General features: G+C 24.0%; 5 protein-coding genes across 5 annotated transcripts; 4 read left to right on the forward strand and 1 right to left on the reverse strand. All coding sequences in view use genetic code 6, as the record gives it.

Annotated features, from left to right (window-relative positions):
• Positions 1-3,765: 3,765 nt before the first annotated feature.
• TTHERM_000760599 (transmembrane protein, putative) lies at positions 3,766-4,257 on the forward strand (the record flags this gene model as incomplete). Its single annotated transcript, XM_012800274.1, has 1 exon — positions 3,766-4,257. The coding sequence occupies one exon, from the start codon at positions 3,766-3,768 to the stop codon at positions 4,255-4,257; it is 492 nt and encodes a 163-aa protein (XP_012655728.1).
• Positions 4,258-6,340: 2,083 nt separating this feature from the next.
• TTHERM_00760600 (proline iminopeptidase) lies at positions 6,341-7,312 on the forward strand (the record flags this gene model as incomplete). Its single annotated transcript, XM_001031676.3, has 1 exon — positions 6,341-7,312. One exon carries the CDS (start codon positions 6,341-6,343, stop codon positions 7,310-7,312), a length of 972 nt encoding a protein of 323 aa, XP_001031676.1.
• Positions 7,313-7,927: 615 nt separating this feature from the next.
• Positions 7,928-9,034, forward strand: TTHERM_00760610 (HAD-family sub IIA hydrolase, TIGR01456, CECR5 containing protein; the record flags this gene model as incomplete). The annotated part of the gene is made up of 1 exon (XM_001031677.1): positions 7,928-9,034. One exon carries the CDS (start codon positions 7,928-7,930, stop codon positions 9,032-9,034), a length of 1,107 nt encoding a protein of 368 aa, XP_001031677.1.
• Positions 9,035-10,755: 1,721 nt separating this feature from the next.
• On the forward strand, positions 10,756-12,264 carry TTHERM_00760620 (LETM1-like protein; the record flags this gene model as incomplete). The annotated part of the gene is made up of 2 exons (XM_001031678.2): positions 10,756-11,151; positions 11,200-12,264. The coding sequence occupies 2 exons, from the start codon at positions 10,756-10,758 to the stop codon at positions 12,262-12,264; spliced, it is 1,461 nt and encodes a 486-aa protein (XP_001031678.2).
• Positions 12,265-13,334: 1,070 nt separating this feature from the next.
• TTHERM_00760630 (Pre-rRNA processing protein, putative) lies at positions 13,335-17,557 on the reverse strand (the record flags this gene model as incomplete). The annotated part of the gene is made up of 9 exons (XM_001031679.2): positions 13,335-13,451; positions 13,516-13,646; positions 13,712-14,114; positions 14,170-14,403; positions 14,466-14,654; positions 14,714-15,906; positions 15,978-16,476; positions 16,664-17,281; positions 17,447-17,557. The coding sequence occupies 9 exons, from the start codon at positions 17,555-17,557 to the stop codon at positions 13,335-13,337; spliced, it is 3,495 nt and encodes a 1,164-aa protein (XP_001031679.2).
• Between the last annotated feature and the right edge of the window lie 803 nt (positions 17,558-18,360).

Below are 18,360 nucleotides of genomic sequence, written 5' to 3' on the forward strand. Positions count from 1 at the left end.
TTAATTTAAAAGTAATAAATTAAATGTATCAACCAGGTTAGTCTAAAAGAGTCAAGTGAATCACACATGATCTGCGTAAGTAGATGTCTATAACATAATCTTTTTTATCAATAAAAATAAAATTTTATTTTCTTAGCAATTTTAATTGAGAAATTATTTATTTATTTATTTTACCTTCTGTAAGCAGAGGCTAAGTAATAATTTACTTACTTTTCCTTGCAAAACTCTTTACTGATTTTGCCTAAAAGTCAAGATACTATGAATATATTCCTGCCAACTTGAAGAGCAAAGTACTATGAGGATTTATATCAAACAGATAGGAGATTCTTCTCTTTAAAACTTACTTTACTCGCTGTAATTTTTTGGAAAATTTTTATAGCTTATTTAAGTCAATTTGATCACCTGCCAAAATGATTGCAAACTGTCTCATATCACAAAGCTAATTTTTAATAAGGTTCATCAACTCTTCTACGTACACATCAAAATTAAGCATATGACTCATATTAATCCTGACATTTTATATTTTTTTATCATTTATTACAGGTTTATACATAGCCCAAACTTTTCTGTTTAGCATTTAAATTGCCCATTTAATTTTAAAAGGCTCATTATCGCAAGATTTTTTTAAGATTAGGATTTCTCTAATAGCAACGCTTGGCTAACATAGCACTTCTGTTAAAAAGCTAGCATAAGTTACCTAAATTAATTTAAGATCTAAATAAGAATAAAATATTATTAGATAAGATTACCTTCAACCTACTGCAGTTTTTTTATTCTTTTTCGTGAAGTTAAAAAAATAATTAAAAACTCTCAACAATATAGCTGCACATAAATAGCTTCCACTGCTTTTCAATCTTCAAATTCAGGATATTTTTTGCTTCATATTTTGTACAAAAACACTCATCTACGCCTTACCTTTAATTTTGTTTGCAATACTGCTTATGCTGGTGTAAACAATATTCCAAAAACATTCCTTTATCTTTATCGAGGTAATGAGTAACCCTTAGATTAAAATAGTCATAAAGAATTCTAATATAAAGACTTGCAAGATCTTAATTCATGATTTTCTCTCTAGGAATTTGAGTGAGTTTTAATATTAAGTAGTCGTAAATAAGATAAGAAGATTTCATAGATACTGTTACTGTAAAGATGATAATCAAAGAAAAATCAGTACTAGAAGAAAATGAGAATAGTGACTCAATAAGCATTAATGTATTCATAAAAAAGTAAGTGATGGAGAGTGAAAAGTTAAATTTAGAAACTTTCCTATCAAAATATGGAAAATTAGTGACAAGATCAGCAATTCGTTAGCAAGATGCTACTAAGTGAATGAATTGATTTAAAGTAAAGTTATTAGTTACAAAAACTCCTGCTATTATTGACTCTAAGAAAACATTAACACTGTAACTAAAACTTTCGTTCTTAGAGCCATAGTCGACTATGATAAAAGAGAAATCAAAATCATGTAATGCTACAAATATCCCAATAAAAAAAGTAGTGATTATGTTTATTATCCCGATTGCTACATCTACTGAGCTCTATCCATAAAACATGCTGTATATTGCTATTTCAATAAAAGGAAGTAGAAAAACAAAGTTATAAATGCTAAATATAAAGCTAGAAAGCTGTCCTAATACCATCCTCGTTAAGTTATCTCTGAAAATAAATTGCATGATCAGTGTAGATATAAATGACGTGTTTATCAACAGGATAACGATGTTAAAGTAAATTTTTACAGAGTCTTCTGAAGAAAAAAAAGGCAAAAATATAGGATAAATTCTACTTATATCAACTACTTAAATAAGTGTTTAAGTTAGCTATCGAGTTACTTATCTATTTAACGGCGCTATTATATTTAGAACATTGCTAGTAAATAATAAAGATACTAGTTGCAGATAATGAATTAAGATTATTGTTAAAATGAGATAAAGATTTCTTTTAAATGATTTTAAAGCGAATTCAAGTCTTTCATAGTAAAAATTCTTCATCATAATTAACAATTATCTCATTAATTCTTTTGGATCAAGAATTGTTTTAAGGATATCCATTTTATTGGGTTAATATAATTACAATAATGAATATAGTGATAGTCAAACTAATAAGATTTAGTGATCTCTTCTCAATTAATAGTTAGATTTATTTCCTTTTTTAATAATTTTGAAAAGTTGTTGAAATAAATATACTATTTTAATGTTGTTTTTTGATACTCCTACTTTTTATTCTGATATCAAACAGATATTCAAAAAAAAATAATAATTAATTAAAATAAGTTTTTTATCACTGTTAAAAAACATAAGAAAGGAGTATTAGTTAAATGATATTCAAATGAAATTCTAATTTTTTTAAATAAAGCATATCATACTAAATTTAAATATTAATTAATTATCTATTTAGCCTTCAACTTTTGACAAAGTTTGAACGAAAAACTTAAAAATTTATCAAAATAATTATTTATGTTTGAGAATGAATACAGAAAATTATTTTGTAATTTTTTCTCTAGTTAGTATTTGTTCATAAGATATTAAATAATTTTTCCCATTTTTTAACTTAAGCTCAATTAAAACAATTTTAATAAGCAATTATTTAAATAATTTTTTAAAAAATATATTTTTATAAAATTAAGTAATTTAAGTTATCACTAAAATATAATTAATTTTTAGCTATTTAAATTAATAAAAATAATTTTAAAATATTCTTAAGACTTATCTCAAAAATAATTTAAAGGATTCAAATTTTGTTTTTTTATTGAAAAATTATTTTGTTATAAATTTAGTTTCGGATTATTTTTAATACAATAAAATAAATAGTTGCTTTTTAATTTAAATTAATATTTTTAACATAATACAAATAATTAATTAAATAGGTTATTTAATTAAAATATTTTTCCTGATCACTTTATTTAATTATTTCTTTATCTTCGTAAAATAATTTGCATAAATAAATTAAATATTTTTTATATTTTGATAACTAACTTTGAATTACCAACCTTTAAAATCATAAAAAGGACAATGCTTTAACTATTAGTTTATTCTTAAGGTTAGAAATTTTATAATAAATAGTGAAATTAAATATTTATCAGCCAAATTTATTTAAATCCAAAATAATAACTTAATTTTAAATTTTGATTAAAATAGCCTTGCTTTTGTGATAAAGTTCTTAAGGTAGAGAGAGAGAATTTAAAATAATAAAAAAATATCAATTAATCTGCAATTGAATTTCTACCTTATTTATTAAATGTTTATTTCTTTAAATAGAAAATAAAAATAATTGTAGACTCTAAATTGATCGTAAATCATTTTAGATATTCGATTAAATTTTATAATTAATTTATTCATACCGAAAAAATTTAAAAGAATAACTTTTTATCCTCTTCGTGATTTCTTTAATATTTATTTATGCACATACATTTAATCAATATAATTTCTCCTATAAATTTTTTTATACGAGTAAAAAAATGGAAAAGCTTAAAGTTTTCCTATGATCTAAGTAAGATGAATAATAAATAAATAGAATAAAAAACATTTATTTTTAATAATATTAAAAAAGCATTAATAATCAGAAAATTTAAAGGTTTTGTTCTTTTTTTAAACTAGTATTGACTATAAAAAATATGAGCTCATCCTCATCAAAGTAATTTAATTAGATATGAGCTTTTTCATTCTATAAATATTTGTTCTTGTATTTTTAAAGCAATTAATTCAAGAGCTTACTACATTTGATTTAGATGCTAGCATACATTTTGAATTTGAATTCATTTTAAGTAAAATGTATTATTAGATAATCATGACTTAAATTTTTCAAGCATTCTATTGGGGTATCTTGAATGTTTGTTACTATCTTGCCATTTCTTAAAATATCATAAGCCACTTAATCAATTTTGGTATTTAAAACAACATCTTGAGTACTAAATCTCGATAACTAACTCTATATCATATTTTTATGATATTTATTTTCATTAATAAAATCATAGGTTACGCCCTATTCACTAAGAGTAATATTTTATTAATACGCTATAGTAAAATGATCTGTTTATTGTGTATTTCGGTGACTTTTTATTTAATTTGTGTTATCTTCCTGATAATTGTTTTAGGTTTCTTCGTTAGAGCAGATATTTGTACTTAAATTATCTTTTTGATTCTATGTTATCTATTATTATTGAGATCCATGCACTTTTTACAAGCGCTAAATATTTTATTTATCTTAGTTTAGCTGATTTTATTAATCATATACCTATCCTTCATCCTAAGATTGTGCTGAAAGGAAGGTAAATATATTTTACTCATAATTTTCATTTTACCTTTTACTATTATTTTCTGTGTTGTTTCTTTATAAATTGTTTTTACTTTATATACCAGATGAAGAATTACCACAACAAAATAACTTTTCCATAATTTTTTGAAATAAAATATTTTAATAAGTATTAAAATCAATCTGCCTGTCTGTCAGTGAATTTCTTTTTTTATCAAATATTTTTTTGTAAATAATTAAGATTAAAGAAAAATTATTTATTTGTATAAATGGAATGAAATATCTTTCTTTATCTAGTAAATTATATAAAAGAATTTAATTTAATTTTGTAGATACCTTTAATTTACTTTAGGATATTTTAAAACTTTTCATATTTATTTTTTAGAGTAGTGATTTCAAGTAGTATAGATTTTTACAATAAATTTGTATCAAAACATTATAAAATTTTCATCAACAATAAAAATATGAGGTAGAAATCCTTAAACTTTAGAGATATCGAAGCTATCATTTGTGTTTATTTTTTACTTAAAATATTAATTCAATATTAACCAACCCTCAACTTAACATATTTTGTTAATAATTTCAATAAATAAAATTCAATAAAAGAAATTAATTGTAAATAGTTTTAATTTTATTGATCTAATTTTTTCTTCAAATCTTTTTTTTCTAATCCTATTATACTCAGTTTGTAATTAATTTAAAAAATATTAATGACTATCTTAAATATGTTTTCTTCCCTCATTTTTATCTATCTATTTTTTTTAAAGAAAACTTTTCTAAAAATATAAAATTTTATACCATCACTCTATCTCTACTTGACCTTCTTTTTCAAATTGATTAACTTCCCAAAACAAAACGAATATCCGTTTATTTTTTAAAAATAAAAATGTTATTTTAGTAAACTCATTAAATGTTTTAATTAAATAAATACAAGATATAATTTAGTTAGGAAAAATTTGAACAAAATTGGAAAAAATATATTAATAAATTATTATTTAAAAGAATATTTTTTAACTATCATAAATAATATTAGCTTTAATAAATATAAATTTATTTTAAAAAGTAATAAGTAGTTTTTTTCTCTCAAATATATTAAAATCTTGCTGAAAATTATTCAATTATTAATTGCTAAAAATATTTTCTCTAAAAATTAGTAAGTAAGTAAGATATTTTCTTTGTTAATTGATTGATTAAAATTAATCGTATACATACAGAAAATTATTTATTTTTTAAATTCATAAATTTTAAAATTTGATTTTTAACTCTTTTAAATTTAAATATCAATCAATAAAATTTGTTTAAATAAACCACTTACTTTGGTGTAATTCTAAATTTAAATACTTTATTTTCTAATTTAGGATTTTAAAATTTTCAAAAAAAAGACTAATTAATAAAACCTATAGATATAAAAAATATCATTAAAGTATCTACTTTTTTTTATCAAAGCTATAATTTATTTAAAGAAATTGTTTAGGATCAGAAATAATAATTATAAAAGATTTGTCATAATCAAATTAATTAAGATTTATTAAAAGTACTTTAAAAAAAAAAGTATAAACAAAATAATTTATTGTAACCAATTTTATTTCTAATCAAAAATTTCTATTTAAGAATAGAATTGTTTCATGAAAAAAAATCTATGATTACACTTTTTAGGCTATTTAAACATTTATTTTTTAACAAAAAATAAAAAAAGAATTATTAAAGTAAATTAAGAAAAAAGATATTAATTAATGATGGCTTATGAAGCTTTTGCTATAAATATTTTTTTTTTCTTGCTCTTGCAATGGATTTCAAACATAATTATTGTGAAGGTTTTTTGAAGGAATAAGGAACAAGAAATATCCACATCTACCTATCTGTTTATATATTTTTGATAATACTATTAAAGATTTACTAATAATCAATCTGCTAAGTCAATTGAATAGTAAAAAACTATTAATCAAGTATCACAAGATATGCTGAAGACTTCTTTAAATATCAGACATTCTCTTATTAAAGATTTATAATTAAATAATAAATCATAAATCTTAAAATTTAGTTAAATCAAAAAATACAAAATACATAAATTAATTTGTAGGTATATAGGGAGATGGCTTAAACTGTTAGAAGAACTCTTTACAAGTATTTAGAACCTTTCAAAACTGGTTTGTTAAAGGTTTCAGACCTCCACACTGTCGCTTGGGAAATTAGCGGTAATCCAGATGGAAAACCCGTTATTGTTCTCCATGGTGGTCCTGGTGGTGGTTCTGAACCTTTTTACAGAGGTTATTTTGATCCTGAAGTTTATAAGATTGTCTAACTCGACTAAAGAGGTAGTGGAAAATCTACTCCTCATGCATGCTTAGAAGAAAATACCACCTGGCACTTGGTCAGTGATGTTGAAAAATTAAGAGAACACTTAGAAATTTAGAAGTGGCATACTGTTTTTGGAGGAAGTTGGGGTTCTACACTTTCTTTGGCATATGCACAATCTCACCCTGATAGAGTTGGTCATTTAGTATTGAGAGGTATTTTCTTGCTTAGAAAATCTGAAATCGATTTCTTCTACCAAGAAGGCTCAAGCTGGCTTTTCCCTGAATATCATGAAAAGCTTAGAGAGCTACTTCCTGAAGTTCAACAAGGCAATATTTTGCATAATTATTATTTAAAGTTAACTGGAAAGAATGAAGAAGAAAAGATTAAGTTTGCCAAGGCTTGGACTACTTGGGAAATGGCCACTTCTAAGCTCTTAATCAATGAAGAAAGACTTGCTTAAGGAGAAGACGAAAAGTTTGCAGTTTAATTTGCTAGAATTGAAACTCATTATTTCGTAAATGGTGGTTTCTTTAGAAATGAAAATTAACTCCTCGAAGATTGTCACAAGATTGCTCACATCCCAACTACTATCGTCTAAGGTAGATATGATGTTGTCTGTCCTGCCAAGTCTGCTTGGGATTTAAAAAAGCAACTCAAGAATGCAGAACTTAAGATTATTCCCGATGCAGGACACTCTTGTTCAGAACCTGGTATCATCGACGAACTTGTCAAAGCTACCGACAAATACAAACAAAACGATGTTTGAAAATTATTCATACTTCTAAAATTATATATTGTATATGTTTACCTGCTTAGTAAATAGCTAAATAAATAAATAAATATTTTTTTAATGATTTTGGATATTTTTACATTTTAATTTTTAGAAAGCTTCTTTATCATTTTTTTATTAAGTCTTATTAAAATTCTTCTGCTTTAATTTTTGTGATAAATTAATGAAAAGATATAAAACAAACAGTAAAATCTTAAAATTGAAAAATAGCCTTTTTTTATTAAAAGTTAAATTGTAAAAATAGCCTTTGCGTTTTCTTGATAAATAACAAATAAAAGTTTTCAACAAATTAATTATTTTTTTAAAACTATAATAAATAATTTGGTGTTCATTTCTACAATTTTTTATATTTTTTAAAAGAAATATCAAAGTAAAGCTTTGTTAGAGTAAGTAAGTCATTAAATTATATGTAATTTTAATTAATGCCATATTATTATCAATATAGACTAGCAATAAATATTTAAAGGTTCTAATAGAAATCAAATGAAGGTATTTTACACTCATAATTATTAAATACAGAATATTTAAAAGTAAATCTTTTGAAGAATAAATTTAGAAAATTTATTAAAAATAGATAGATAGTGTACAAATATGGAATAGGAAATTATTAAAGTTCCTGCTATTATATCTGATATTGATGGAGTGCTTATACTAGGCCCAACTCCTATCTAAGAAGGAACTGAAGTCATTAAAATGATACAAAAACCACTTTCAGAGCTTGCTCCAAGTAGGTTTGCTGACGAAAAAGAAATGAGATTGCCATTTGTTTTACTTACTAATGGTGGCGGAATGAGTGAGGATAATTTTGTTTTAAAGATAAATAAAATACACAACTTAACCGATGATGAAGTTAACAAAGTTCGCAAAGAATAAATAATATTAAACTACACTCCATTGAAGAGTGTTATATAGAATCAATATTAAGATAAAGTTATTTTAGTAGGTGGACATGGTAAATCTGAAGATATAGCTGTATATATGGGAGCTAAAAAATACATTACTGTTACTGAATATTTAAATATATATCCTATTATTGCACCTATTAAATATTAAAAGTAATGCCAAGACACTATCAAAGAAGTTTCTTAGCGCTTAGGAATGTCACCTGAACAATTACTGAAAGACCATCTTTAAATATCAGCTATTTTTATTTTATATGATCCTGATAAATGGGAAGAATATATTTAGCTTATTACTGATATCCTTACCACAGATGATGGTTCTATTTCTAAAACTTAATATCTCCCTTAATTTGAGCAACATATACCATTATATTGTGTGTCAAACGATTTAACTTATTAAGATACCTTCCGCTTACCAAGAATAGTGTTTGGATGTTTTAATATAGCTCTTAAAAGTGTTTACAAGCTACTTTACAACAGAGAACTTAAAATAAATTAATATGGTAAGCCTTCGCCATTGACCTATTAATACGCTGAAATGCATTGCAAAAATCTAATATAAGAATATAATAAAAAATCCCCTGGAAAGAAATACGAAATAAGTAACTTTTATATGATTGGAGACAATCCATCATCAGATATCTAAGGAGCTAATAATGCTGGGTGGACATCTATTCTAGTTAGAACTGGTGTCTTTAAATTTGGAGAAAATTCTGAATAATTTCCTGCAAAATATGTTTGTTAAAATGTTAAAGAAGCAATTCAATTAATTTTTGAATTAGAAAATTTAAAATGATATTAAAAATAATTAATTTTATTTTAAAAAATTACTTATAAAATAATAACTCTATTTTATGTAAATTTATATCATATTTATTGTTAACAAATCTTTTAATTTGAAATAGTTTATATATTTTTTCATTTATATTTGATCAAAAATATGTTTATAAAATATTAATTTTTGTAATTTTTATCAAAATAGAAAATTTCATGAATTATCTTTTTTCTATTTTATAAAAATTTTCATCAATCAAATAAAATTTCCTGAATTTTATTAAAAAATAATATTTTTATTTTTACATAGTTGATTGTTTTTATTTAATAGTTTTTTAAATTATTTTAATATATTTGAAAAAAATATACTTTAGATTTGATTGATGATCAGAATAAGTTAAGTTTAATAACAACATTGACTAATTGATCACCTAATTAAAATTTAGGTGTCATTATTTTAAGATTTTAATGTTTGAATATTGATTAATAATGCATACTAATTTGATAAATTATATCTAACTTTTGAATACTTTAATGAATTTGTACTTATTTTTGATAAATTCAAAGGAGATAGTAATTATTAAAAAATAAAAAATGAGATTAACAATAAAAAAGGATTTTGTTGGATAAATTTAGAACTATTTGATATGCTAAAAAATTATATCGAAACAATAAGTTAGTAGAAATAATTTTAACTTCCATCAGAATTTATATAAATTCTTATATAAAGAATGTTAATTTGAGGAAAAAATTAGAATTTTCTATTAAGTCATATGTAATTTATATGATTTAATTTATTTTGCATCTGTCTATATTAATTATCTCCTTTCTTACTTTTATCAAAAATTTTTTTGTAAAATGCAAATAGATTAAATTATAACAAATATTAATTTTAATTGATATTTCGAGAATTATCTAAAAAAATTCTAAACCAAAATATTTTTATAAATTGAAGATTATTCAATTACTCTTAATCTATAAAATTAGTTTGATTTACAAAATGTTTTTTAAGTGCGCAGTAATACTTTCTTTAAAAATTTATGCGTTTTTATTTTTAACTCTTGATAAAGAGAGAGAAAGCTAACAAATATGAGCAAGCATTAAAGTGGCATACACTTGTACTTATATATAATTATCATAAGCTCTGATTAAATAAATAAATAAAGGCATTCGCTAGCTAGTTGATATGTTTATCTATATTTATTGTATATGGAAGACAAACGCATTTATAAAAGTTATTTATTTTGATTTATTTCTTCTATCATATTAAATGTCAAATTTTAGAAATAGATGAGCGATTATGCATAGAAAAATGCATGAATGCATTAATATACTTAGAATTACTCAAAAATTTTAATTAATTTTCTTGATCTTTAAATAAAAAGAGAAAAGAAAATACGTAAGAAAGATTTATAAATAAAAAAAATAAAAAATAATACAAATTCAATAAATCTAATCAGAAAGAAAACAATTCTAAGCAAAAAAAACAAAGAAAAGCAGAAAGAGAATACTCTTAAAATTAACAAGAAGGTTCAATAAATCAATTAAAAACAAAATAAATAAATAATTAACTAATAAATCAATTAGCAAAGTACTTAAAAGCAAACACATAATCATTAATTTCAAATTATAGATTATTCTTATAGAATCAAAGAGAAATAAAAAATACTAAATATAATATATACATATATATATCTATCTATAAATCAACCAATCTGACTATCTAGCAAAACATACCATAAGATGAATCATCTATCCCATTTTCTTAAACAAAGCTATGCAACTTAGAAGATGTTTAATACACCTGTCTTTATGAGCAGTATTTAGATTCTTCAAAACAAAATGAGAAACTCCACTTGGTTTAACTCTATTTTCTCTCATTCATTTTTCAAGAAGCCAGTCGAAAAAGATGTAAAGAGCTTTTCTCAATTACAAATTTAGCAATTAAGCAAGCAAGGTCTTGAACTCATCCGTAGTTCAAACTCTTCTAACTTGAACAGCGTCCTTTTAGGTGATATCCCTTCATCAACTCAACTCAGCTTTAATAGCGAAAGCTTGAATAGCATGTAGAACAAGCAGAATTTAATAAAGCTAGCGAGTAGAAATAATTCAACAGTAAAGCATTTCCTAAAGCAATAGGTACAATATTTGAATAACAATACAAATAATACAAATGGCAATATATAGTAAAACAGCAGCATCAGTAGTAATAAATAACTCTAACAGCAATTATAGTATAATGTCATTTCGACTAAGGAATTCCATGAACAAAAAAAGAACTACACAAAGATTAAAGCTTTTGTGAAAGAATTCGTTCTCCTGTTAAAGGTAGGTACTATAGACACTTATACAGATTCTAAGTGGTTCTTCAACCTTTTAATGAAAAAGAAAAAAACTTAAATGACTGGCTATGAAGTACGTTAAAGTATGAGAATTCGCTCTGATTTGTTTAAAATTATTCCTTTCTCGTTTTTCGTTATTGTTCCTGCTGCTGAATTATTGCTTCCTGTATACTTGCTCCTCTTCCCCAACGCTATGCCCTCTTAATATACATTCGATTACGCCTACGATTAATACATCCAATCTTTGGAAGATAACTAAGCCTCAGCCCATGAGTAATTAGCATATAAACTAAAAAATCACTTGATGGAAAAGTGCAATGTCAGTGTTGATCAATTCCTCCATAGCGACACCTACAAGCTAGCTTTCTTTAAAAACTACAAAAATTTCGAATAAGAGAATCTTGATTTTAACAAATTTTCATCTGATGAATTGATCACTGTTTGCAAATTCCTTGGTATGGAAATGATTACTGGTACTTACATTATTTCAAAAATTGCTAATATTCTCATCAACACTCCAATTTGGTTTGCTAATTTAGGCTGCAAGCTTTTGAAAAAAGAAAAGAAATTTGGCTATAGTAAATTCTCAATTGATCTTAACTTTGGTCCATTTGAAGTTTTAAAACGTTAACTTCTCCTTGTATAAATCAAACGCCATCTTCAATTATTAAGACTATAAGATCAAGCATTCTTCAAGATGGGTTTCCATGATATTGTTGGTCACAGAATCACTGATTTTGCCAGAGAAAGAGGTATTACAACAATTTCATGTTACGAAACATTGAAAGCCGTTATAGCTAATGAGTGGGTAAATGTAAATATAAATCGTAAATTCAATGATAATGCAATGATTTGGTATGCTATCATGCAATACGACTTCCTTAGAAACGCTAACAATGATATGAATTGAGCAAATTAAATGTTAATTTTCAACAAAGTTAATCTCTAAAAAGAACTACAAAAACAATTTATTTATTTGAGTGATAGAAATTCAATCTGCTTCCATTTATTTACCTTATATTATAAACTAAATCATAATTACACATTCAATCATAAATTAATTTAAAATCGCTTCTTAGTATGCATTAATAAATATATAATTACTAGCTTAGTAACATTCCAGAAAATACTAACAAGTAAATTGATACTTTCTTACTGCTGATTGATAGACCTTAATGACATTATTATTATCCTAATTGTAAAAAAATATTTTCATTCAATCAATCAATCAATCACTCAAATCATATATTTTAACATAATAAATTTATTTTAAGCGTATACTTATTTACTTACAAATGTATAATTGAGTATTCTTCCTATTTTTAAATTAAATATTCAAAACTCTCTTTTTATAAATATAATTTTAATTACAAAACTAACCAACTTATACTTCTTGTTCTTTGTTTAAGAATAATTAAAAATCTTTTCTATTTAATTTTTATATTTTTAATTTTCTTAGATTTAATAACATTAAAAGTTCAAATTATAAAAGCCTTATTTATTATTATTTAATAAAATAAAAATCGTTATTAAATGGCTTTTAAAAATTATAAAAAAACCAATATAGATGACAAACTCAATTAAATATTTCTTAAATTTTATCTGTTTTATTTTTAAGTAAAATCAATTTGGCATAAAATATAAATTTGTTAAAATAATTTTAGCCTTTTTTAAGGAAGAAATTATTGTTTAAAATGAAGAAAAATAAAAAATAAATTAATAATTATATTTAGAATTTATTTTCATTAACTAATTTTAGAGGAAAACATATTTTTATTTATTTTTCTTCTATAAAATTTACTTTGGGATGTAGAACAAAAAGAAGAAGAAATAATACAAGAGTTATATAATATTATATATATAATAGACGTTATTAAAAATTAGGTTTTTAAATTAATTACTGAGTTTTATTTTTATTATTATTATCTTTTATAAGAATGCATATAGTTTTATTTTCAATCACTTTAGTTGTTAATTGGATCATTATTTCACCTTTTTGTTACTAGTTTTAAGACCCTTTAATGCTCCATCTTCTTTTTTATTCATAATAACATCGAATGCTTTAGAAGCTCTCTTTTGATGTCTCTTATTTAAAGCCTTTTGATTAATTAATCATACAAATATTAATAATTGCCAAAAATGAAAATGAATAAATAATTACCTTAGGATTCAATTAAATAAATGCATATGGATCAGGTTTACCTTTTCTAACAACATCACCACCAGTTTCACCCTTAGCCTTGAAAGTATCACCAGACTCTTTAATGTTGTGAACAAGATTGTTTTTATTATCTAATTTATGAATGAAAATAATTTTAATTAATCATTTATTTTACAATAAAAATAAAAAGTAATACCTGTTCTTTTCTAAGTTAATTTTCTTGAAGTGATAGTCTTTTCATTATCATTGATGTCTCTTTCTTCTTGAATGATAGAATCATATGTAGCATATTTGTCTTCTCTTCTTCTCTTTTTACCAGTCATATCTTCAATAGCCTCACGTACGATAATCTTACCCTTGATATATTCAACTTCCTTTCTTTCATTTTCTTCATTAAGTCTTTCTTTCAATTTCTTTAAGCCAGTGTTGGGAACAAAGTGGAATTATTGTTGATCCTAATCGAATTTAAGCAACAAGTTCTTTTCTTCTTTTTGTTTAGCTAAATTTTCAGATTCCATACGTTGCTAAACATCAAAGTCAGTTTCTTTATACTTAACTTATGCAGCTAGCTTCTTCCTTTCAATTCTTTCACGGATTTTCTTTTTTATTTATTATATTATCAAATTATTTAGCTATCAAATGTTAAAATTTTACCTTATTCTTTTAGTATCTTTCCTCCTTTAAGATACCTCTAACAATTCTCTTATGGGCTTCTGGTACATAATCTTCAACAACAGTTCTAGTAAACTTCCTAATTAATCTTGAAACAATCTACTTGATGAGTGATCTGTGCTTATCTCTAATGACTTATTCAGATTCAAATATATTGTTGAAGATATCAGGTAATTCGGTTTTTAACTCAGCCTTTGAGATAATTCTCATATATTTCTTTTTTTATATTAAAAAATTTATTATTTTCATACTGGAAAAAATTATTTTTTAAAAATTACCTTCAAGTAAACTAAAACAGCTTTAAATATTTCTTTGTTTTATTCCTTTAACAAAAGCAAAATAATCGAGTTAACTTCTTTAATGAAAGCAGTGTCTACGTTTTTTCCGAATTTCTCAAGGAGATAAGCAATAGAAACGATACTGTCAGCCTTCATTAAACTGCTTGAAGCTCCCAAACCAGCAGAGATCTTTATAAATTTAAATAATTTGTAAGCAAAATTAATAGATAAATGAATGAATAAATTACCATAGATATAAAGTCATTTAACATATTTAAATTTAACATTTTTTGAGCAATCTTCTTAAAGAGTTCTTAGGAAGCTTTTCTAGAGCGAATGTTAGATTCTCTTAAACCTACAATAAGTTCAGGAAGGAAAGTTTAGATGAATTCACCAATTTAATCTACTTAGGATTCTTCTGAATCAAACTTGTTTAGTTACCAAATTTAAGTAATGACTTAAAGTCTGATAGGTCTAGCAGAGCTTTAAGTGGCTTATTTATTTTTGAGAATTTCAGATACTTGTGGAAGGAAAGTATAATGGACTTTGGAGACAATATTGCTTAAAAATTTGTAAGCCTTCTTTTGTAATACAGTTTAATCGTCAAGGAAGCATTTAATGAATTTCATAGCCATGTCCCATCTATCATTCTTGAAATCCATAGATTAAGAAACAGCAAGTATCATGTCAAAAGTTTTGACTGAGTTGTTAAGCTTTACTCTGGTTTTTTCTTCAGTAGAAGTGGTGACAAGTCTTTTGATGTTGTGAGCAAAAGCAGAATTAAGATATTCTTTAGGAGCTATAAAAGCAGCCTATTAAATAACGGCAAGAATTTATTTAGAAATAGGTTTGCCAGGAATGAGAAGAGTATGCATGGATTTGATAAGTTTTTATGCACGCACAATAGTATCAGCAGGAACATTTTTAGCATGACTAATAAACTTAAAGCTGTACTCCAAACCACGTAGAATACTTCCGAAGTGAGGATTAGAATCCTTGAGTTCAGGATCTAAGTTATCTAAAATTAAATTAAGAGCAGTGAAACCCTTTTCACCAGAAACGATGTGGAATCTGCTAAAGCACTCCCATAATTATAAGAAAACATTAAACATAACTAATTCTTATGCATTCATTTTCTATGAAGTAATATCCATACCATTCTTAATTGTAGAGATGTGAGGAACAATATGTTCAAGGAAATCTTCAATAGATTGGTTCTTGGTGTATTTCAAAAACATGGGAATCATCCATAAACTACTCTTGTCTTCAAAGTCTTCAGCTAAAGGATTTAAGCCTGCTATTTGAAGAGGGAATCTTTTAACAATCAAACCAGCACCAATTTTTGAAATTAATTTTGCCATGCACTTTTCAAAACTTGAAGCGTGTCTATTAACTCTATTTTCGACTAATTCTTTAACTATTCCATCTATATCTGTCATGCCTATTTATATTATTTATTCCAAATAATTCTTTAACAACATATTTATTTTTTTTATTATTTAAAATGCTTACAATCTTAATCTATCTTTTGGAAGAAAACACCAAGGACTCCATGAACTTAGATTTATCTATTATCGAAACGGTTGCTTAACATGTGCTAGAGCATAGAAATAATCTTTTCAAAAGTGTTATCTGCAGTAGAAGACTCAACTCCGAGATTATCGATTTCAGTAAAGTCAAATTCATTGAGGAAACCACCAGTTTTATGCTTTTTCCAAAGATATTCACCAATAACTGCAATAATCAAAGTTTCCATCTACTTTTAACCAAATGTTGCAAGCTTAACATCGACTGAGAGGATAATTTCCTAAAGCACAGAAATAACTGTAGGGATATACTTTTTAGCAGCATGAATATTTTGTTCGTGCATCAAAATAAGAGTTTAAATAAGACATTATGAATAACTCATAACTACTTTTTGATCAGAATGTAAACTAGGTTGGTTATCGATAAATTCCTTAATGAGTGTTTCGCAGTTATCAAAGCTGAGTTGTCTCAATTTCATTATATTCTTTTTATTTTAAAAATAAATTAAAAAATTTGACTCTAATCTTCACAATGCATTTTAAATCCCTAAAACTATTTTTGCCCTAAATATTTTTTTGCTAATATTTTTATTGTCTTGCATGTTTCTTATTTAAAGAATAAATAGCTTTATGTTTTTTGTATCTTAAATAATGAAATAATAAAAGACATACTTCGAATTAAAGGTAAATGAGAACTTCAAGATTTTAATCAGTTGTTAATTAGAGTCTCTTAAGTAATGCAAAAGAAATATCGTTAACGTTATTAATAGGAAGGTTCTAAATAGAGTTGCTTAAAAATTGAGTGATTATGATGCAAATTTAATCATCTTAGCTGTTTTGTAGGATATCAAGAACAAATTTAGTAACAGCAGTACCAATCATAAATTTAGAAGTAATTTTTTAAGAGAGAAGGGTGTTTAGGCCTTTCCATGCTTGCTTACGAGCTGCAACTTGTTCATTAATTATATTTTCAATTAATTTGACTAAGGCAACATTATTTTAATCGATTTATTATTATGTTTACAGTAATTCTACTAAGATAGCAATAGCAAATTTTTAAGTTAATTGGGTACGGCTTTATTATTCTAAAACTTTAAAAATCATTTCTCTAATCTATTCATAGAACTTAATAACGATAGCCATATTCACCTTTGTCAAGAGCTAGTTGAAAAGTAACAATTTAGGCTCTTCGCTTTATATGTTATTAGCATTTATATCCTACTAGAGTAGTTAAAATAAACTGGCAAATAATGCAGTTGAAATAGTTTTATCTTCAAACATCCCTTTTTTCTGTAAATTATAAATAAAATATTTTATTAGTAATAGCACGAGCTTAAAAATAAAAATTTTCAATGCAGTTTTTATAAATCTTGTCTAATAAATATAATCTAAAATACCTAAGTCTACTAATTAACAACTGCAGTAAAAATGCAAAAAATGAAAAATGAAATTTACCTAAAGAGCTTCCTTGATTGAATCTAAAACAATCTTGGCGTTCTTATAGAGGTCAGAATCCTTAGACTAAGTGAAGGAGTATAATTAGGTAAATGTGTTCTCTTGTTCCATATTCTAATTAGTAAACTTTAAATCTATCTATCTATTTATGTTGTTTATATGTAAGTGTGAATTTATATTATTTTATCAAAAAAATTGTACAAATCTAATTAATTTTATTATTTTTACTTTTGTTTTTAAATATTTTTACCCTAAATCAGTCAAAGCTATTTATATATTGTTGTTTGTTATTCTCTACAATTAATTATCTTATTTTTTATTTATTCAAATATATAATATCTTTATTTCTTGATTTTTGATCACTTTTGTTAAAATGTCATTTTAAGCAATTCTAAATGTTTCCTTTCATCAAAACAAACACATACATTCCCTCATTTTAAAAATAAATAATTTTAACAGTTAAAAAATATATTAAAAAAGAATAGAAATTAATTTATTTTTTTAAATTGTACTTATTATTATTTAATTTGTGTATTTTATATAATTTTTAAAATATCAGCTTTATTTGCATTAGCACTTAATTAAGTAAAATATAAAAATAAAAGATCATATAAATTTATTTTCAGATAGATGATTCTTTATCAAATTAATGAAAAATATATTTATAAATTTATTATTTTTGTTAATTTGTAATTCATTTAAAAAAATTGAGTAGTAAGAAAATTTAATATTTCTAAACGAATGCATGTTAATTAATATCTTTGATTTTGTTATTTAAAAAAAATTCTTACAAAATTGATATAAAACTATTATTATTTATTTATTTATTATTTGATTTTAGCTGGTTTATTGATAGAAATTTTATTAAATTTCCTTCATAAGATAAAAGTATTAAAGTTACAAGCAACATAGCT

This window comes from Tetrahymena thermophila (genome assembly GCF_000189635.1).
Source record: "Tetrahymena thermophila SB210 genomic scaffold scf_8254370, whole genome shotgun sequence".
Lineage (NCBI taxonomy): Eukaryota > Ciliophora > Oligohymenophorea > Hymenostomatida > Tetrahymenidae > Tetrahymena > Tetrahymena thermophila.